Source organism: Erythranthe guttata, chromosome 6, assembly GCF_056151865.1.
Source record: "Erythranthe guttata isolate IM_541 chromosome 6, IM_541, whole genome shotgun sequence".
NCBI lineage: Eukaryota > Viridiplantae > Streptophyta > Magnoliopsida > Lamiales > Phrymaceae > Erythranthe > Erythranthe guttata.
This window is the reverse complement of record NC_142538.1, coordinates 11,576,027-11,592,889: the sequence shown is the minus strand read 5'-3', so window position 1 is coordinate 11,592,889 and position 16,863 is coordinate 11,576,027. Positions and strand designations below refer to the sequence as shown.

The window sequence follows — 16,863 nt, the reverse complement described above, 5'->3', positions numbered from 1 at the left end:
GATCGACGCAAATCACGCTAAAACACCCAAAAATACGAAACCCTACCCAATCGTATAAGGAAGCGATTGAGATGGAGAAAGCGATTGAGATGGAGAAAGCGAGAGAGAGAAATCACCGTGAGAAACAGGGCCGAGAGAGAGGGAGAAAAATAAGCTGCTTCCTTCTATACCGTTAGGGAATTTCCTTGCCCAATAAAACTGAAAATAAGGGTAAAATAGTCATATCCTCTGTGCTCAGGGGGGTCTACCTAATTAAGTTCAGAATTTGGGATTTTGCCTTAGAGAGAAAAAAACATTGGACCTTCTCATATATATTTTAAAAAATAGGTGTTATCCCACATTTCCCCTTTATATTTTCCTTTATTTATTTTTTAATAATTGAATTAAATAAAGAAATGAGAATTATAAAGACTTATTAAATAACCCAAAAAAATTAACTACTGTTAAAACATAGATTATCAGTGTAATTTATACATATGTATTGTATAGTACATTGACATTTATATTTCTTATAGAAAAATGAATTGACATGCATAATAATTATTAGAAACAATTACATTAAAACCTTGAAGAAAATATTGAAAAAAACATTACACTAAAAATCAAATTATACAATTCCTTTTTTTTTTTTGAGAGAAACGACCCATATATTAGCTCAATATGCCAAATCGGCTAAATGCGGAGGTAAAGTGTCACCCTCACAACAGTCGGAAGAATCAAAAGAAGCTAAATAATGAGCTAGACGGTTACAAGAACGTCGAACAAATTGAAATTTTAAATGCGAAACATATGTTAACAGAATGAAGATTCCTTCCAAGTAGGCGCCGAAGGAATATGTGTGGAAGTTGCCCTCGTTAGCTGCGTCTATGATCGTCTTGCAGTCCCCTTCCAAGATGACCGAGCGCCATGTGTGCCGTGCTGCCAATTCTGCCGCAAGCATGGCTGCGTGCGCCTCACCATCGGCCACGCTAGGTCTGCCCCTAATGCGCTTCGCCACCCATTTAATGCACATTCCTTGAGAGTCACGAGCCACAGCAGCAATGCGATAAAAACCTGAATCTACCGGAAAGGCTGCGTCGAAATTTACCTTAAGTGAGTCTGGCGGCGGTGGAATCCAAACCTCCGTACGTTTTTCACGACTTGACGGGGGAGAAGGTTTTAATTGTTGCCGATACACCGCCAAGAAATTGTCGCACCAACTCAGCACCTCCGAAAAATCCATAGCTAACTCACCATGTAATTTCCGATTGCCAATTTCCCAAAGTTTCGGCGTAAAAATGGTAGCCATCTCCATTTTGTCCTTTCCCAGCATCTCGCTCAAATGATTGAACCATTGCCACGTCGATTAAGAGTCCACGATCGGCCGTAATTTAAATACATCTCCACTCCAAACCTGCCGACTTCCCACACACCCATGTACCGCATGTATGAATGTTTCCACCCGTTCCCCACAGCGGAAACAAGACAGCGACGATGCGATCCTCCGTCTGAATAACTTAGCTGCAGTTGGAATAATATTGAAGCATGCTCGCCACCAAAACACCCGCACCTTTGGGTGGGATTCAAAGCTCCCACAAGAGTTTCCACTGCTTTCCAGGATCGTCCCCTGCTGCCCTGAATTCCTTCTCTCGTCCCAAACCCCGAGTTTAGCCACATAAAGTAGCACGACCTCACCGAGAATCACCCATTATGGGAGAATTTCCAGACCCACCTATCGCTCGCCGAAGGACACCCCACCGGAGTGGAGATAATTCTTTCATGGTCAATGGGCCAGAAGGTCTGCATAATCAACCCCACATTCCATTGCATGGTAGTATGGTCCAGCAAATCCCAGACCCGATCTGGAAAAAGTGTCGTCATCGGCCGTTTGGTAATGATTCGCGAGTTACCATCCTCTCTGAACCATGCATCCCCCCAAATAGAGGTATCCCATTCGTTGCCAATCTTCCGACGAAGTCCTGAATAAAACCATCACAGCAAGTAAGAAGCTCCGCCAAGTCGCCAAAGGCCTGGAACCCAGTGTAGCGCGAAAAATTTCCGATTGGGGAAAATAACGAGCCTTGAGTATTTGTGACAGTAGAGAGTTTGGAGATGTGAGTATTCTCCAAAGTTGTTTCGATAACATTGCTAAGTTAAACCGTTTCAAATCCTGAAAACCCATCCCCCCGTCCCTCTTGATGCGGCACATTTTGTCCCATGCAATCCAATTCATCCTTTTTCTCACCCCATTACCCCACCAGAATCTTCTAATAGCCGCCTCTAGGTATGATAAGAGACCCGCCGGAAGCACAAAACAGCTCACGATGAATGCCGAAATTGCTTGCAACATCGCTTTAATGAGTACCTCTTTGCCGGCATGCGATAAGTGTTTTTCCCCCCAACCTTTAATTCGGCTCCAAAGTCGTTCCCGGAGATATGCAAAAACCTCCTTCCGGGTTCGCCCCAGCGAAGCCGGCATACCCAAATATTTGTCGTGCCTGTCAATTACTTGGAATCCTAGAATCTGCTGAATACGATCCCTCTGCTCCAACCGGGTTTGTTGGCTAAAATTTATGTGTGTCTTCTCTTGGTTAATTTCAAGCCCGGATATCCCAGCGAAGCGCCTGCGCACACTTTTCAAACTTTCGGCATCTCCTTCTGATGCTCGGCAGAAAATAAGAGTATCATCTGCGAAGCATAAGTTGGTGATAACCGGCACCATCAGGGCCACCTTAACTACATGAAGTTCGCCCCTTGCTACCTCCTCATGTATCATAAAGATCAGCACCTCTACAAAATAGAAAGACATAGGGCGAAAGAGGATCACCCTGTCGTAATTCCCGAGAAGGGGAGACAAAACCAAATTGTGAACCATTGAATAAAAATGTGTCAGAGACAGTTGATACAAAAAGCAAAATAAGATCTATAAAATTATGCAAGAAACCGAATTTGGTAAGGATCTTCCGAAGAAAAGTCCATTCAACTCGATCGTATGCCTTGCTAATGTCAAGTTTAACAGCCATATGCTTATTCGTTCGATTACGGCATGTCTGGATAAAATGATTCACTTCGTAGGAAACCAGAATATTGTCCGTGATAAGACGGTTCGGTACAAAGGCCGATTGGGTGGGTGAGATGATAGAATTCAAAAGAGATTTAAGTCTATTAGAAATCACTTTAGACCCGATCTTATAGATCACATTAAAGAGACTAATAGGTCGATACTCAGTAATACGCTCAGGTTTCGATTTTTTTGGGATTAGAACAATAAAAGTGAAATTAAGACTATTGGGAAGGTGCCGATTATTCAAAAGGTTCAAAACACAAGAGGTAACATTAGAACCAATAATTTTGCAATATTTGTTAAAAAATAAAACCGGAAGACCATCCGGACCAGGGGATTTAAGGGGAGACATTTGTGAAAGAGCTAAAGTTACCTCCAACGCTGTAAATGGCAGAGACAGCCTTTGGTTCGCCTCGCTCCCCACTCTTGGCTCAAATTCATTTAAGATCTCATCCATCTCTAATTCCGACGGATTACAAGAGCTGAAAATATGGTCAAAATATTGATGAATAACCGTCTCAGTTCCTGTCTCAGAACTCTGGCAATTACCGAACTTGTCGCGGATCTTGTCCACCAGATTTTGTTTTTTCCTGCTCGTCGCTCGGGCGTGGAAAAATTTAGTATTTATGTCCCCGTCTCTCACCCACTGAGCCTTATTTCTTTGCCTTCAATACATGTCACGGTCCCCCATCAATTTCTCCAACCGACCTTGAAGTTCGCGATATTCAGCCCTAGTCGTCGCCGTTTGTCGCATGTCACGCAATTCATTAATTCTTTGGGTGATTTCTTTAATCTCTTTGTCGGGAGCCTTGACCACAACCTTGGTCCATTGCATCAAAGCCATCCTACAATCCGTAGTACGCTGCAATAGCATCGACACATCATCTGACCCCTGCCTCGATTCCCACGCTCGCTGAACAATCTCCTCGCACTCAGTCCTACTTGCCCACGAAACGGAAGGGCCTCTTTCTCCCAGGTCTTGTTCTAGGCTCCATCCCTTGTGGAATCAATAAGATCGGTAAGTGGTCAGATCCAGTGTGATCAAGGTGTCGGACCACTACATGGGGAAAAAAACCCGCCTACGGCCCGTTCACACAAACCCTATCCAGATGGCTCCGAACAGTATGCGGATGTTCGCAATTGTTGGTCCAGGTAAATTGTTTGCCCTCCCATCCAATGTCCGAAAGCCCGCAGTCGTCAAGAGCTTCCCTAAAAAACTTCATGGAATGAGGCTCACCAGCTGGTCCTCCCATCTTCTCGGATGCATGAAGAATCTCGTTAAAATCACCCCCCACAATCCATGGTAACTGGTTTTGCCTTCCTAGTGTGCGAAGAAGTTCCCACGACAGACGTTTGTGTTGCTTCTCCGGAAAACAATAAGAGTCGGTTAACCTCCATTTTTGAAGACTCGCAAGGCACTCCACCGTCACGTCAATGAAGTTCTGCGAACAGGCTCTCAAATCAACTGCCACGTCTTTGCTCCAGAGTAATGCTAATCCCCCGCCATTGGTCGTACGATCGCCAGCAAACCCAAATAGATTCCACCGTTGTTTTACCCTATCAATCAACTGCGGTGTTTGCCAAAATATAGAAATTCCGAATTTGTTTTCCAAAATATAGAAAGTCAAATTATTTAAAACTAATTGTCAAATTAATTTCTGAATTTTGCCTTGCCGATTTTGTTGCAATATATTTACAGAAATTCAATGATAAAGAATGGATCTTTAAATGGAAATAAAATGAAAATTAAGAATGGGGGTACACATGGATCAAAATGAACCAATGAAAATGAATATTCCATCCATGTGTACAATTGGAAAAACATTTCGAACAGAAGAACGCGGATAATCGAGTAGTTGGATCGAATGCTGGAAATTATATATGATAATATGAAGTAGTTGGATCGACTACTGAAAATTACATATAATTATTAAAACGGAAAGACAATTACATATGATAATATGAAGTAGATCAACATATGAAGTAGTTGTATCGAGTGTTGAAAATTATATAAGTATTAACACGGAAATATAATTACATATGATAATATGAAGTAGTTGGATCGAGCGCTGAAAATCACATTGTTGAAGGAGATTATATAGCATGGATTATTACGTAATTTTGAAAATATTTTAATAATTCAAAATTTGAATTTTAAAATGAGTGGCAATCTATAATTACGAAATTATTGACTATATAATTAAATTATTTGATTTGATTTGAATTGATTTGGAAATAGTTAATCATGGCAGTTAATAAATATGTATTAAGTTAATTTTGAAATAATTAACTTTGTTTGACGACTAATTGAGCCACATAATCCGAGAAAAGTTAAGTCACAATATGAGATATAATTTACCTTATTTTATGATGCATATAATATGGAGAAAAAATACAGTTATGAAAAAATGTAAAAATTATCCTTAGTTGATAAACACATAATCGGGAAATTTTTTTTTTTAATGAATCATATCTTAAATTAGAGATAGTTAAATATATCATCTATGTATAATATTATTGTTTTAGGTTTTATAAAGAGAAAGTAATACTCATACGGAAATTTTATGTCTTTCAAAAAATAATATTATATATTTTTCAGAAAAAAATCAATAATATTATATCTATAAAATCTTTTATTGTACATTACTGTATTTTATTAATATATCATGAAATTTTATAGAATGAAATAATAAAAATATTTATATACTGTATTTCAAACAAATATAATTTATTGAATGCGTATTCCGATATTATATAATTACGAAGAAAAAAAATGTATTTTATTATTAAAATTAGTCGATTATTACAATGAAAAAAAAATTACTAAATTTATTTGGATATTCATATAAAATGGACATTCAAACAAATATATTTTCGGAAATTAAAATATAAATAAGATAAATATTTTTCGAACTTATATATAGATTAAATGCATTAAAGAATATATATGTCTCTGTGGTAATGTTTAGATGATTGTGCAAATATTAAATAGGAAATAATTTAAACACATACCAAAAATGAAATGTTAATCAATTTGAGATGCCACATAACCAATTGAACTTCAACCAAGCAATTTGGAGGTATGACATCAACATTTGCCACATGTCATCATTGAGGGCATAAATCTTCTTTTTATATTATATAAAGATAGATTCTTAATATTTAAATGTATTCAAAATTTTAATTATAATACAAATTTAGAAATAAAAATATTGTAACAATATTTCAAATTAGTATATTATTCTTGTTGTTATATTTTAATGGATTTTTGTGCATAATTCCCTAATCAACCAACCATCTTAATTATTCCAGGTTTAGGGGTTCTATCTTTTTCGCCAATATGCCCATCCCTTTAATATTTATTATGAATAAATGAAAAATTAATGTATATGACAAAATTACCCCCAACCCTGTACACCTAATTCTTAATTATAACCCTACTTTAATCAATTTTGACCACAAATATCCAATTTTTACTTCCTTTTCTCAAAAATTATTTTTTTGCCGCCGGTCTCCGGTGTTGACTTTTTCGATTTTTTTTTTCGGATCTGTTTTTTCCGCCGCCGGATTCCGGCGTTGGCTTTTTTTTTTTTTTTCTGGTCTGTTTTTTCCGTCGCCGTTGACTTTTTTTTCTCATAAAATTTTTATCCCTTTTTTTACGCCGCCGCTTAACGCTGACCGTAATTGTACTGTCATTAACACTAATTACACTGTCACTGACAGTACATTAACGTAATTATAATGTCGTTGACAGTACATTAATGTAAGTGTACTGTCGTTGACAGTACATTAACATAAGTGTACTGTCGTTGACAGTACAATTAGAATCAACGACAATATTATTATTTTTTTGGAGTTTTTTTTAATTTTGTTTGTTTTGTTGACAAGTCAACATAATTATATTACTGTCGTTGACAGTAGAATAACTGTAAACACAATAATATTACTGTTAACCACATTAATATTATTATTTTTTTGGGTACATTGTTTTGTTTGAGTTGTTGACGGAGTAACGTAATAATATTACTGTCTACTATTGAAATATTACTGTAAACACAATAATATTATTGTGGTTGACAGTAATATTAATGTTGTTACAACTATTAAATAGCACTTGGTCTATACCTAAAATCATCATTTGTGATACTTCCTTACAATTTTTTTTTTTAATTTTAAAATTACCCTTCACCTACATAATCTACTGCATTTATCATTACTTGGACTGCATTTAGCGTTTTCACAATTTTTTTTTAATAATTTTCTTTAAATATTATTAAACAAATGAATGACTATAACCGAATAAGTTACTACACAGACTATATTCTAATTTCTTTTTTTCTGATTCTTTTTTTCCTGATAAGTTACCACACCGAATATGACTATAGCCGAATATGATTGTATTTGACTATAGTAAAATATAGTCGTGTTCTTTGTTTATAATAGCGTTTTTTTTTCTTACATTTTAACTTAAAAAAACATATTTTAGATTATATAGTATGGTATAATAGGCTATATCTTCTTATTTTCTTTATTATTATTTTTTTTATAGAGTATGGTATAGTCATGTATACTCAATTATATATATATATATATATATATATATATATATATATATATATATATATATATAAAAGAAGATATCGCCTATTATGTATAAAAAAATGGGTGAATGGCAAAAAAGCTCATCACGTGGGACTTAAATGCATTTTGGTCCACAAAAAAACAGTCTCTCAATTAAACTCATCCCCATGTCTTTAGTCTAAAATACCCTCCATAATATAATTCTTATCAATTTCATCCATTATGCTCTAACTTCCTTAATATTAAAAATTGACCCCGAATTTAAACAAATATATCACATTAACCCCCAAATTTTTATTTTCAGAAAATAATTTTGTTTCTGAATTTTTTTTTCCAGCCAGATTTTGGGGTTGACTGCCGGTCTCCGGCGTTGAGTTTTTTTTTTTTTTTTTTTTTAAACTTTTTTTTTTCTTGAATTTTTTTCCGGCCGGTCAACCACTGTTGACCGCCGGTCTCCGGCGTTGACCTTTTTTTTTAATAATTTTTTTTTAAGTATTTTAATTAATATTACTGTCTTGGCTGCTAAATTACTGTCTCCCGCAGTTATTTAACTGTTAATTGACTTTTTTTTTTCTTCAAAAATATTTTAATTAATATTACTGTATTCGTTGCTACATTACTATCTCCATCTGTTATTCAACTGTCGGAGACAGTAATTTAACTGTTAATTGACTTTTTCATTCTTAAAAAACATATTTTTAATTAATATTACTGTATTCGTTGCTAAATTACTGTCTGCAGCAGTTATTTAACTGTCGGAGACAATAATTTAACTGTTAATTGATGTTTTTATTCTTAAAAAAAAATTTAATTAATATTACTGTATTCGTTGCTAAATTACTGTCTCCAGCAGTTATTTAACTGTCGGAGACAGTAATTTAATTGTTAATTGACTTTTTTTTTTCTTATGAAAATTTATTTTAATTAATATTACTGTCTTGGCTGCTAAATTACTATCTCCAATAGTAATTTAACTGTCTTAGAAAATAATATTAATAGTATTACTGTTCGGGAAAATAATATTCATAATATTACTGTCTCAAACAGTAATATTACTGTCTAAGACAGTAATTTAGTAACCAAGACAGTAATATTAATTAAATTTAGCTGTCGAACAACTAAATTTGGGCTCGAGCTCGAGCTCGTCCGAAGCTCGAGCTCGTGAGCTCGAGTTCGAGCCGACTCATCGAATTCGCGAGCCGGCTCGGCTCGTTTACCACCCCTAGTTAGGAGGCAGCAAATTCGATCTCCTCCCCACAGAACATAGCACTATATGCACATAATATACTTTTCAAATATCAGCCACATCCAACGGTACTATTGTCCGAAAACCTATCCAATCAAGCTATCGGGAATCTTTAATAACAGAAACTAGCAACGACTAGTTTAGGATGGGGATGACAATTTGACCCGGCCCGAAAGATTCCCACCCCGAAAAATTTCGGGTATTACGCACCCTGAAAAAAAAAATGGAGCGGGTATGGGGATTGATATTTTTTTTGACAAGGTACAGGTACGGGGATGGGTTTGCCTATACCCGCCCCGCATTATTTATATATATAATATATATTTATTAATTATTATATTACATATAAATAATTAAATAGTAGTAATATATTAAATATTAGCTACAAATGGAGATTTTTAGGTTTCGGTTATATAATTAAATATTAGTAATATAATTAATTTTATTTTTTTAACAAATAAAACACCGTCTATATTATTATTTCAAAAGGAGGGAGATATTACATGGATTCACAGTTTGGCGTTCATACAGGATATGCAAATCCTTTAACAAAAGTTCTTTAAAAAGTAAGGTGTATTATCAAAATTAAGGATGCATCCTGAGCTAAGTGACGCTCCTTTTTCTGCAAGCACGTCCGCCACACTGTTAGTCTCTCTATACCAAAAAACAAGTCGGACGTTTTGGAAATTTTGCAGCATCTTTTCCATGTCTTCCAGGAGGGTTTGCAGCTTGTTGTGGGATGTTTTCCTCCTATTATAACAAGATATTAGAAAGCTTGAGTCAGTTTCAATAATCAATTTTGAGATTTTCAAGTCTTTAGCAATTTTTCGGCAAAAGCCGTGATGAGGTACCTGTGTTGTTACGTATGATACCTCCAATACCTGTTTTTCCAGGGTTTGAAAGTGACGAGCCATCAATATTAATTTAAAACCAATTTTTTGGTGGGGAGTCCATTTCTGGTTGGTGTTTTGCATGACATCTTAATATGATTTCAGGTTGGTGTTTTGCATGACTGCAAGGTGAAAAACTGTCTAGCATGATCCCATATTTCAGTAGTGTTTCTGTTAATATTTTGAAAGACAAATTCATGTCGAGCCTTCCATATTAAACAAAAAAGAACCAGCATTTTTTGGGTAAGATTGTTATTATTTCAATGGAAGAGTATACAGAAATGACAGTTGTCCTTAATTTGGAGAGATGAAAGATTCCTAAGTAATGGCTTGATAGACTCACATTTATAAAAATACATGGTAAGTGATTTCGGGATGTTTTAAACACAAGGGGCAGTTGTTTGATTTAATGATTTTCCGTCTATAAAGGAAGTCAGAGGTTGGTATAATGTTATGTGCCAATTGCCAAAAGAAAAATTTAACTCTATGACGACTGACTTTTATTTTCCAAAGCTTATTCCATGGTAAAGTAGGGCCGTGACCAATATGAGTAGACTATAGAATCCAAAGATAAGTGTTTTTAATAGTAAAGTTGCCATTTTTTGATAGTGCCCATTGCAATGTATCTTTTTTGTTATACATAGGGATATAGATAGCTTTAATTTTATCAAAGATGAAAACATGTATTAAATGTTCAACAAATTGAAGGTTCCATTTTTTAGTAGATGTATTAATTAGAAAGAAACCCTAAGATTGCACATATCAGGGGGAATCTCTTTGACGTAATCTGCAATCCTAATGTTATCAATCAATTTATCAAACTAGAAATTATTTTTTTTACCATTGCCAAGTATCCAAAAGCAACACTCTTTTAAGAGAGTTATATTTTTGCATATGGTTTTCCACATAAACCTGTGATTAGATTTGGTTTGATTTACTTCAAGTAGAGAGTTTTTACATAGATATTTAGCTTTCATGAACTCAACCCAAATAGATGTAGGATCAGTGAGAATGCGCCAGCCGGGTTTAAGGATAAAAGCTTGATTAAGGATATTTAAATTTTTGAAACCAAGACCTCTTGTAAGCTTAGGTTGACAAACATAATTCCAGTTTATAGGGCTTTTTTTATTTCTATTAGTTGAAGCATTCCAGAGGAACTTCTTAGAAATACTATTAATTCGCTCAATAGTAATTGTAGGAATTTTAAAAGATGTCATAGTATATATAGGTAATGAGTTCAAGACATGGTTTATAAAGATACTACGACCAGCATAAGAAAGATATTTGTTGTACCAAGTGGAGATTTTGTTGGGTTTCGGGCACGTATACGCAGCGGAAAACAAAAATTTTACGTGATTTAAACGACTTTAAAACACACAAGTACATGCCCGATAAATTAAATCAATTAATTGCGTACCTTTGCGCTTCCAGCGAAATTAAAAACAACATACATGCTAATAAATTTAACCGAATTTAAATCAATTAACATGCTCGCATTTAAACCAAATAACATGCTTGCAACGATTTAATCGATTACACATAATCACATAAAATCATACAAACATAAGCATGAAATCATAGTTTAAATTTAAACCCTAAAACGAAACTAGGGTTTCGAGTATTTACCTCTTGACGCGTGAGGTAGGAGCGAACAATACGTCGTGATTACTACGGAAACCAATCCGTAGAATCGGGGCAGCAATGGAGCAGCAGCAGCGGCGGTGTGGCAGCTCACGGCGGCGCGTGTAGAGCACGCGCGGTCTTCCGGGGCGGCGCGTGGGGCAGCGTGCAGCTTCGGCTCGTGCGTTGCTCCTCGATTCTTCGATCTACGGTCTTCCTCCTCTCGGATTTCACCTCGTATACTTCGATCTACTAAATCGTGGCACTAGACACGAAATAGTTAGAATAAAACGGAAAGAATAATGAAGGAGAAAGGATACCGAACAAGAACGGCCGACGAACGGCCGTTTTCCGGCGACGGAGCGACGCCAACGGCGGAGGTGGCCGCGCGGGAGAGGGGCGAGAGAGAGAGAGGTCGGCCGCTTAGGGTTAGGGTTTTTCTTGTTTTTCATTTGTGCTAGGGTTATAAATCATGTATTTATAGTCCCTTGCATTAAACCCTAGCGGGCTTAAGTTGGACTGGGCCCAACAGCTTAAGCTCGTTAGTTTCTTTAATCGCTCGTATCTCTCAATTCAATGATCGAAAAATTGTAACGATTACATTTTCCGAGTCATTATAATTTTCTCGTCATTACGAGTGCCATCTCTTATTTTCCAACTTTCCAAAAGTGGAAACCCTAGTTCAGTGGACTTTCTAAATTTGGAAACTTCCCGATTTAGAAAGTTCACTAACACGTTCGCTTATTCTTTTCCTTTTTCTTATTCTCATTCATAATTCCAAATTACGAATGTTGGACTCAATCATATTGACTTCCAATTATGCAAAGATAAACTATTTTATCTCTGACCGTTTATTCAAAGATCTCATGTGCACGAGCAGTGTGACCCTCGATGGTTCAGGTGTAAGCTAGCCGTGGGCCCACAACCCTTTGTGGTCAAAACTCGTCCCCTTCGAGTTACGATTAAGATGAAGCTCGTTTCACCTTAATCACCCAACGAATCAAGATTGGCGTCTAGCAACTACGCGTCATGATTCCCTAGATACAAATGAAGTGCCTGCAAGAACCTTCAGATATAGTTAACGTACAGTACGGTCCCTTCGATTCATATGTCCCGATCGAACTAGAGGCATTGGTTCATCGAGACCTCTTTATATGTTCAATAACGGTGCGATCGTTCTAAGTGTTGTAATCCTTACGTGCATGACTTAAAGAATCGAATTCTCTAATCATCACTTAGTCAGCTCTGGCCAGAGACTTAGAATGATTACAAACTTTCAGAACACACAGGACATCCAAGACTATTCTAGCGATCGAATCCCCGACTACAATGCACAGACCTCCCACTAGATTTCGGACTGCACGAACACTGGCCCTTGGGATGGTCCTCGGTGGAACTCAGGGACAGGTCACGATACAGCTGGTCCTCTAGTGAAGTCACGGTGATGTCTAGGTCATAAGGACTAATGGTGTACAACTATACCATAGATATCTCTACTCGATTATTGGGAACCACTTAGAGATTTCTAGGGTGAGGGAGTTCAGTGAACTCGTCAACTTACGAGCACCCACTTGTGTATGCCGATATCACAATACCGTTTACTGATGAGATGCAATACACATACACTAAGTGCTAGTCTTAATGGGAAAGGCCGATATCCTCATTAGTGGCGTAACCCTTCGACTAGGAACACGTTTAACAGTTATAATACTTAAGCAAATATCTCACGATCCTAACGATCAATTACTAGTACTTGTAATAACTGTAAGGACTATATCTATGCTTGTGACAAAGGGACAAAGATATAGAATGCCAATGTGTTTTATCATTAATACGAATAACGGTTCGTTTATTACAATAATAAATACGAAAGACCAGAGCCACATGTTGGCTTGTTGGTCACCTACTCTAACAATCTCCCACTTGACCTAAAGCCAACTACCCATAAACCGCAATCCCATCGACTCTCGATGTTTCTCATGGACCGATCTTGGTAAAGGCTTCGTGAAGGGGTCGGCAACGTTCTCTTCCGAGGTGACTCGTTCTACCTTAACTTCACCTCTATCAATGATCTCTCGGATCATATGATACTTTCTCAGAATATGCTTCAACTTCTGATGAGATCTCGGCTCCCTAGCTTGCGCCAAGGCTCCGGTGTTATCACAGTACAACGGTACTGGATCACTAGCACAAGGAACGACACCCAACTCTTGGATGAACTTCCTTATCCAAGTCCCATCTTTTGCAGCTTCGAACGCTGCAATGTATTCCGCTTCGGTTGTGGAATCGGCCGTCAAGCTTTGCTTGGAACTCTTCCAACACACGGCACCACTGCTAAGCGTGAATATAAATCTAGAGTTCGACTTCGAGTCGTCCACATCCGATTGAAAACTAGAGTCAGTAAAACCCTCTAATTTCAACTCGGCACCCCCATAGACCAAAAATATATCCTTAGTTCTTCGCAAGTACTTGAGGATATCTTTCACGGCTTTCCAGTGAGCCGGGCCGGGGTTAGACTGATATCTGCTTGTGACACTCACAGCATACGCAATATCGGGTCTTGTACATAGCATGCCATACATTATGCTTCCTATGGCAGAAGCATAGGGCGTCCTTTTCATCTCCTCGATTTCACTAGGTGTTTGGGGACACATAGATTTCGAGAGACGAACCCCATGGGACATTGGCAAGAATCCCTTCTTGGATTCTTCCATGCTAAACCGTTTCATAACGGTGTCTATGTACAGGCTTTGGGATAAGCCAATCATCTTTCTTGCTCTATCTCTATAGATGCGTATTCCTAATACATAAGATGCTTCTCCCAAATCCTTCATTGAGAAACGTGTGGACAACCATGCTTTCGTTTGCTGCAACATTCCTACATCATTCCCAATGAGTAGAATGTCGTCAACGTAAAGCACTAAAAATATTACTGCCCTCCCACTAACCTTCTTGTATACACAAGGTTCCTCCGGATTCTTCTCAAAATCAAACTCTTTGATAGTTGAGTCGAACCTAATGTTCCAACTACGGGATGCTTGTTTCAATCAATAAATGGATCGCTGGAGCTTGCAAACCTTTTGCTCACTTCCAGAAGATATGAAGCCTTCCGGCTGCGCCATGTAAATTTCTTCCTCAATATCTCCATTAAGCAAGGCGGTCTTCACATCCATTTGCCATATCTCGTAGTCGTACCACGCAGCTATGGCCAGCAAAATCCTAATGGACTTCAGCATCGCGACTGGCGAAAAAGTTTCCTCATAGTCAACGCCTTGCCTTTGAGTGTAACCTTTCGCTACCAATCTAGCTTTATAGGTCGATACCTTTCCATCCACTCCAATTTTGTTCTTATAGATCCACTTGCAGCCTATAGGAACAATTCCCTTAGGTGGATCTACCAAGGTCCACACCTTGTTGGAGTACATGGAGTCCATTTCGGATTTCATGGCAGTTAGCCAATGTCCCATGTCCGCATCCGATACGGCCTCATTGTATGTTCTTGGATCTTGTCCAAGATCAACATGATCTTCATCATTTTCGAGGAGGAATAACCTATCCGGCATTTTCCGAACTCTTTCGGATCTACGTACCGTAGGTTCAGGAGGTATATTAGTGGTTTGTTGTATTGGTTCGATTACTTGTTCTTGCGTTTGAACTTCACTTTGTGGTTCTTGAACTACTTCAAGTTCTATCATGCTGCCCTTTCTATCGGATAGAAACTCCCTTTCCAAAAAGGTGGCATTTCTTGAAACAAACGTCTTTGCTTCTTTGACATAGTAGAACTCGTATCCCATCGAGTCTTCGGGATACCCCACAAAATAGCACAAGTCGGATTTACTATCCAACTTATCTCCCACTAATCGCTTCACATAAGCGAGACAACCCCATATCCTAATATGTTTGTAATTGGGTTTCCGGGAATGCCAAAGTTCATAAGGTGTGGATTTAACTGCTTTGGTGTTAACTCTATTCAGCAAATACGCGGCAGTACGGAGTGCATGACCCCACAAGTATGCCGGTAAGTTTGTGAACCTCATCATTGATCGAACCATATCTAATAAAGTTCGATTCCGACGTTCGGATACTCCATTAAGTTGAGGAGTTCCCGGTGGAGTCCATTGGGACTGTATCCCATTTTCTTTTAGATAGTCAATGAACTCGATGCTCAAGTACTCTCCACCACGATCGGATCGCAGCTTCTTAATACTTCGTCCGAGTTGTTTTTCTACTTCATGTCTAAAATCTTTGAACCTTTCAAATGTTTCAGACTTGTACTTCATCAAGTACACATACCCATACCTAGAATAATCGTCGGTAAAGGTGGCGAAGTAGTTATATCCACCCTTCGCACTAACACTTAGTGGACCACATACGTCTGTATGGATCAAATCCAAAAGACCCTCGGCTCGTTCCATTTTCCCTTTGTAGGGTGACTTGGTCATTTTCCCTTTAAGGCAAGATTCACAAGTTTGTAGTGATTTCACGTCCTCCAAAGAGAACAATCCTTCACTGACAAAATCGTTCATCCTTCTTAAAGAGACATGACCTAATCTAGCGTGCCAAAGTTGTGCGGGGTTTTGATCTATCTCCTTACGTTTTGCTGATTTTCGCCTTAGGGGACCCCACTACCTTCACCAACTTCGAACTTGCTGTTTGGGAAGGGAACTCTTTCCTTTATCTTCTTTTGGGAAGAACTCTTCTTTCCAAAAGTAGCAGCAATGAGAACAAACTTCTCTTTCTTAATGGTGGACTCGAAACTGACCAACATGTTCATTAACTCATCCAAGGGAGGATCTAGTTTGTTCATGTTGAAGTTCACTATGAACGATTCATAGGAACTAGGAAGAGACAACAGGATCAAATCCAACGAGAGCTCGGCCGGGAGGGTGACATCGAGATTCACTAGCTTTTCAAGGAGAGTGATCATTTTGAGACAGTGCTCGTGGACCGAAGTCCCTTCGCGCAGTCTCGCCGTGATCAACTCCTTTGTAGCAGCGTACCTCGATGCCCTAATATTCTCACTATACATGCTATCGAGATGAGTCTTTATATCGAAAGCATGCAAGTGAGACTCATATTTCCTCGCAAGCGCGGGCTCCATGGCGGCTATCATATAGCACCTAGCATGAGTGTCATCTTTCTTCCAAACTTCATAAGTTTCCTTTTCAGCATCAGTCGCTGTGGCAGGTATAGTGGCGGGAAGCCTCTCGTTCAAAACAAAGAGACGCCCCTCAACAGTTAGCACAAGCTTAAGACTACGCAACCAATCTAGGTAATTAGGGCCATTGAGTTTATTGTCGAGGATTGACATTATGGGATTCTTAGACATAGTTATCTGAGACATATAGAGAAGAGGATTATTAGAGATTCGCGTTAAATGATTGTTACAATTAAATGTTTGGACTTGTGTTATTTAATTGTTCTCCCACTAATTTTATCGAGTTCCACTTCCCTCTAGTAGACAAACGAGAAAACTGATTTTT

At 37.9% G+C, this 16,863-nt stretch overlaps 1 protein-coding gene and 1 long non-coding RNA gene across 2 annotated transcripts; both read right to left on the bottom strand.

The window, feature by feature from the left end:
* Positions 1-1,885: 1,885 nt before the first annotated feature.
* LOC148770154 (uncharacterized) lies at positions 1,886-4,844 on the bottom strand. The gene is made up of 5 exons (XM_088819011.1): positions 4,806-4,844; positions 4,144-4,611; positions 3,718-4,040; positions 3,365-3,633; positions 1,886-2,769 (listed from the first exon to the last, which is right to left on the bottom strand). Exons 1-5 carry the CDS (start codon positions 4,842-4,844, stop codon positions 1,886-1,888), a joined length of 1,983 nt encoding a protein of 660 aa, XP_088675137.1.
* Positions 4,845-9,340: 4,496 nt separating this feature from the next.
* Positions 9,341-9,872, bottom strand: LOC148770153 (uncharacterized). Its single transcript, XR_016031560.1, has 2 exons — positions 9,722-9,872; positions 9,341-9,620 (listed from the first exon to the last, which is right to left on the bottom strand). It is a non-coding gene; the product is annotated as an uncharacterized LOC148770153 (long non-coding RNA).
* Between the last annotated feature and the right edge of the window lie 6,991 nt (positions 9,873-16,863).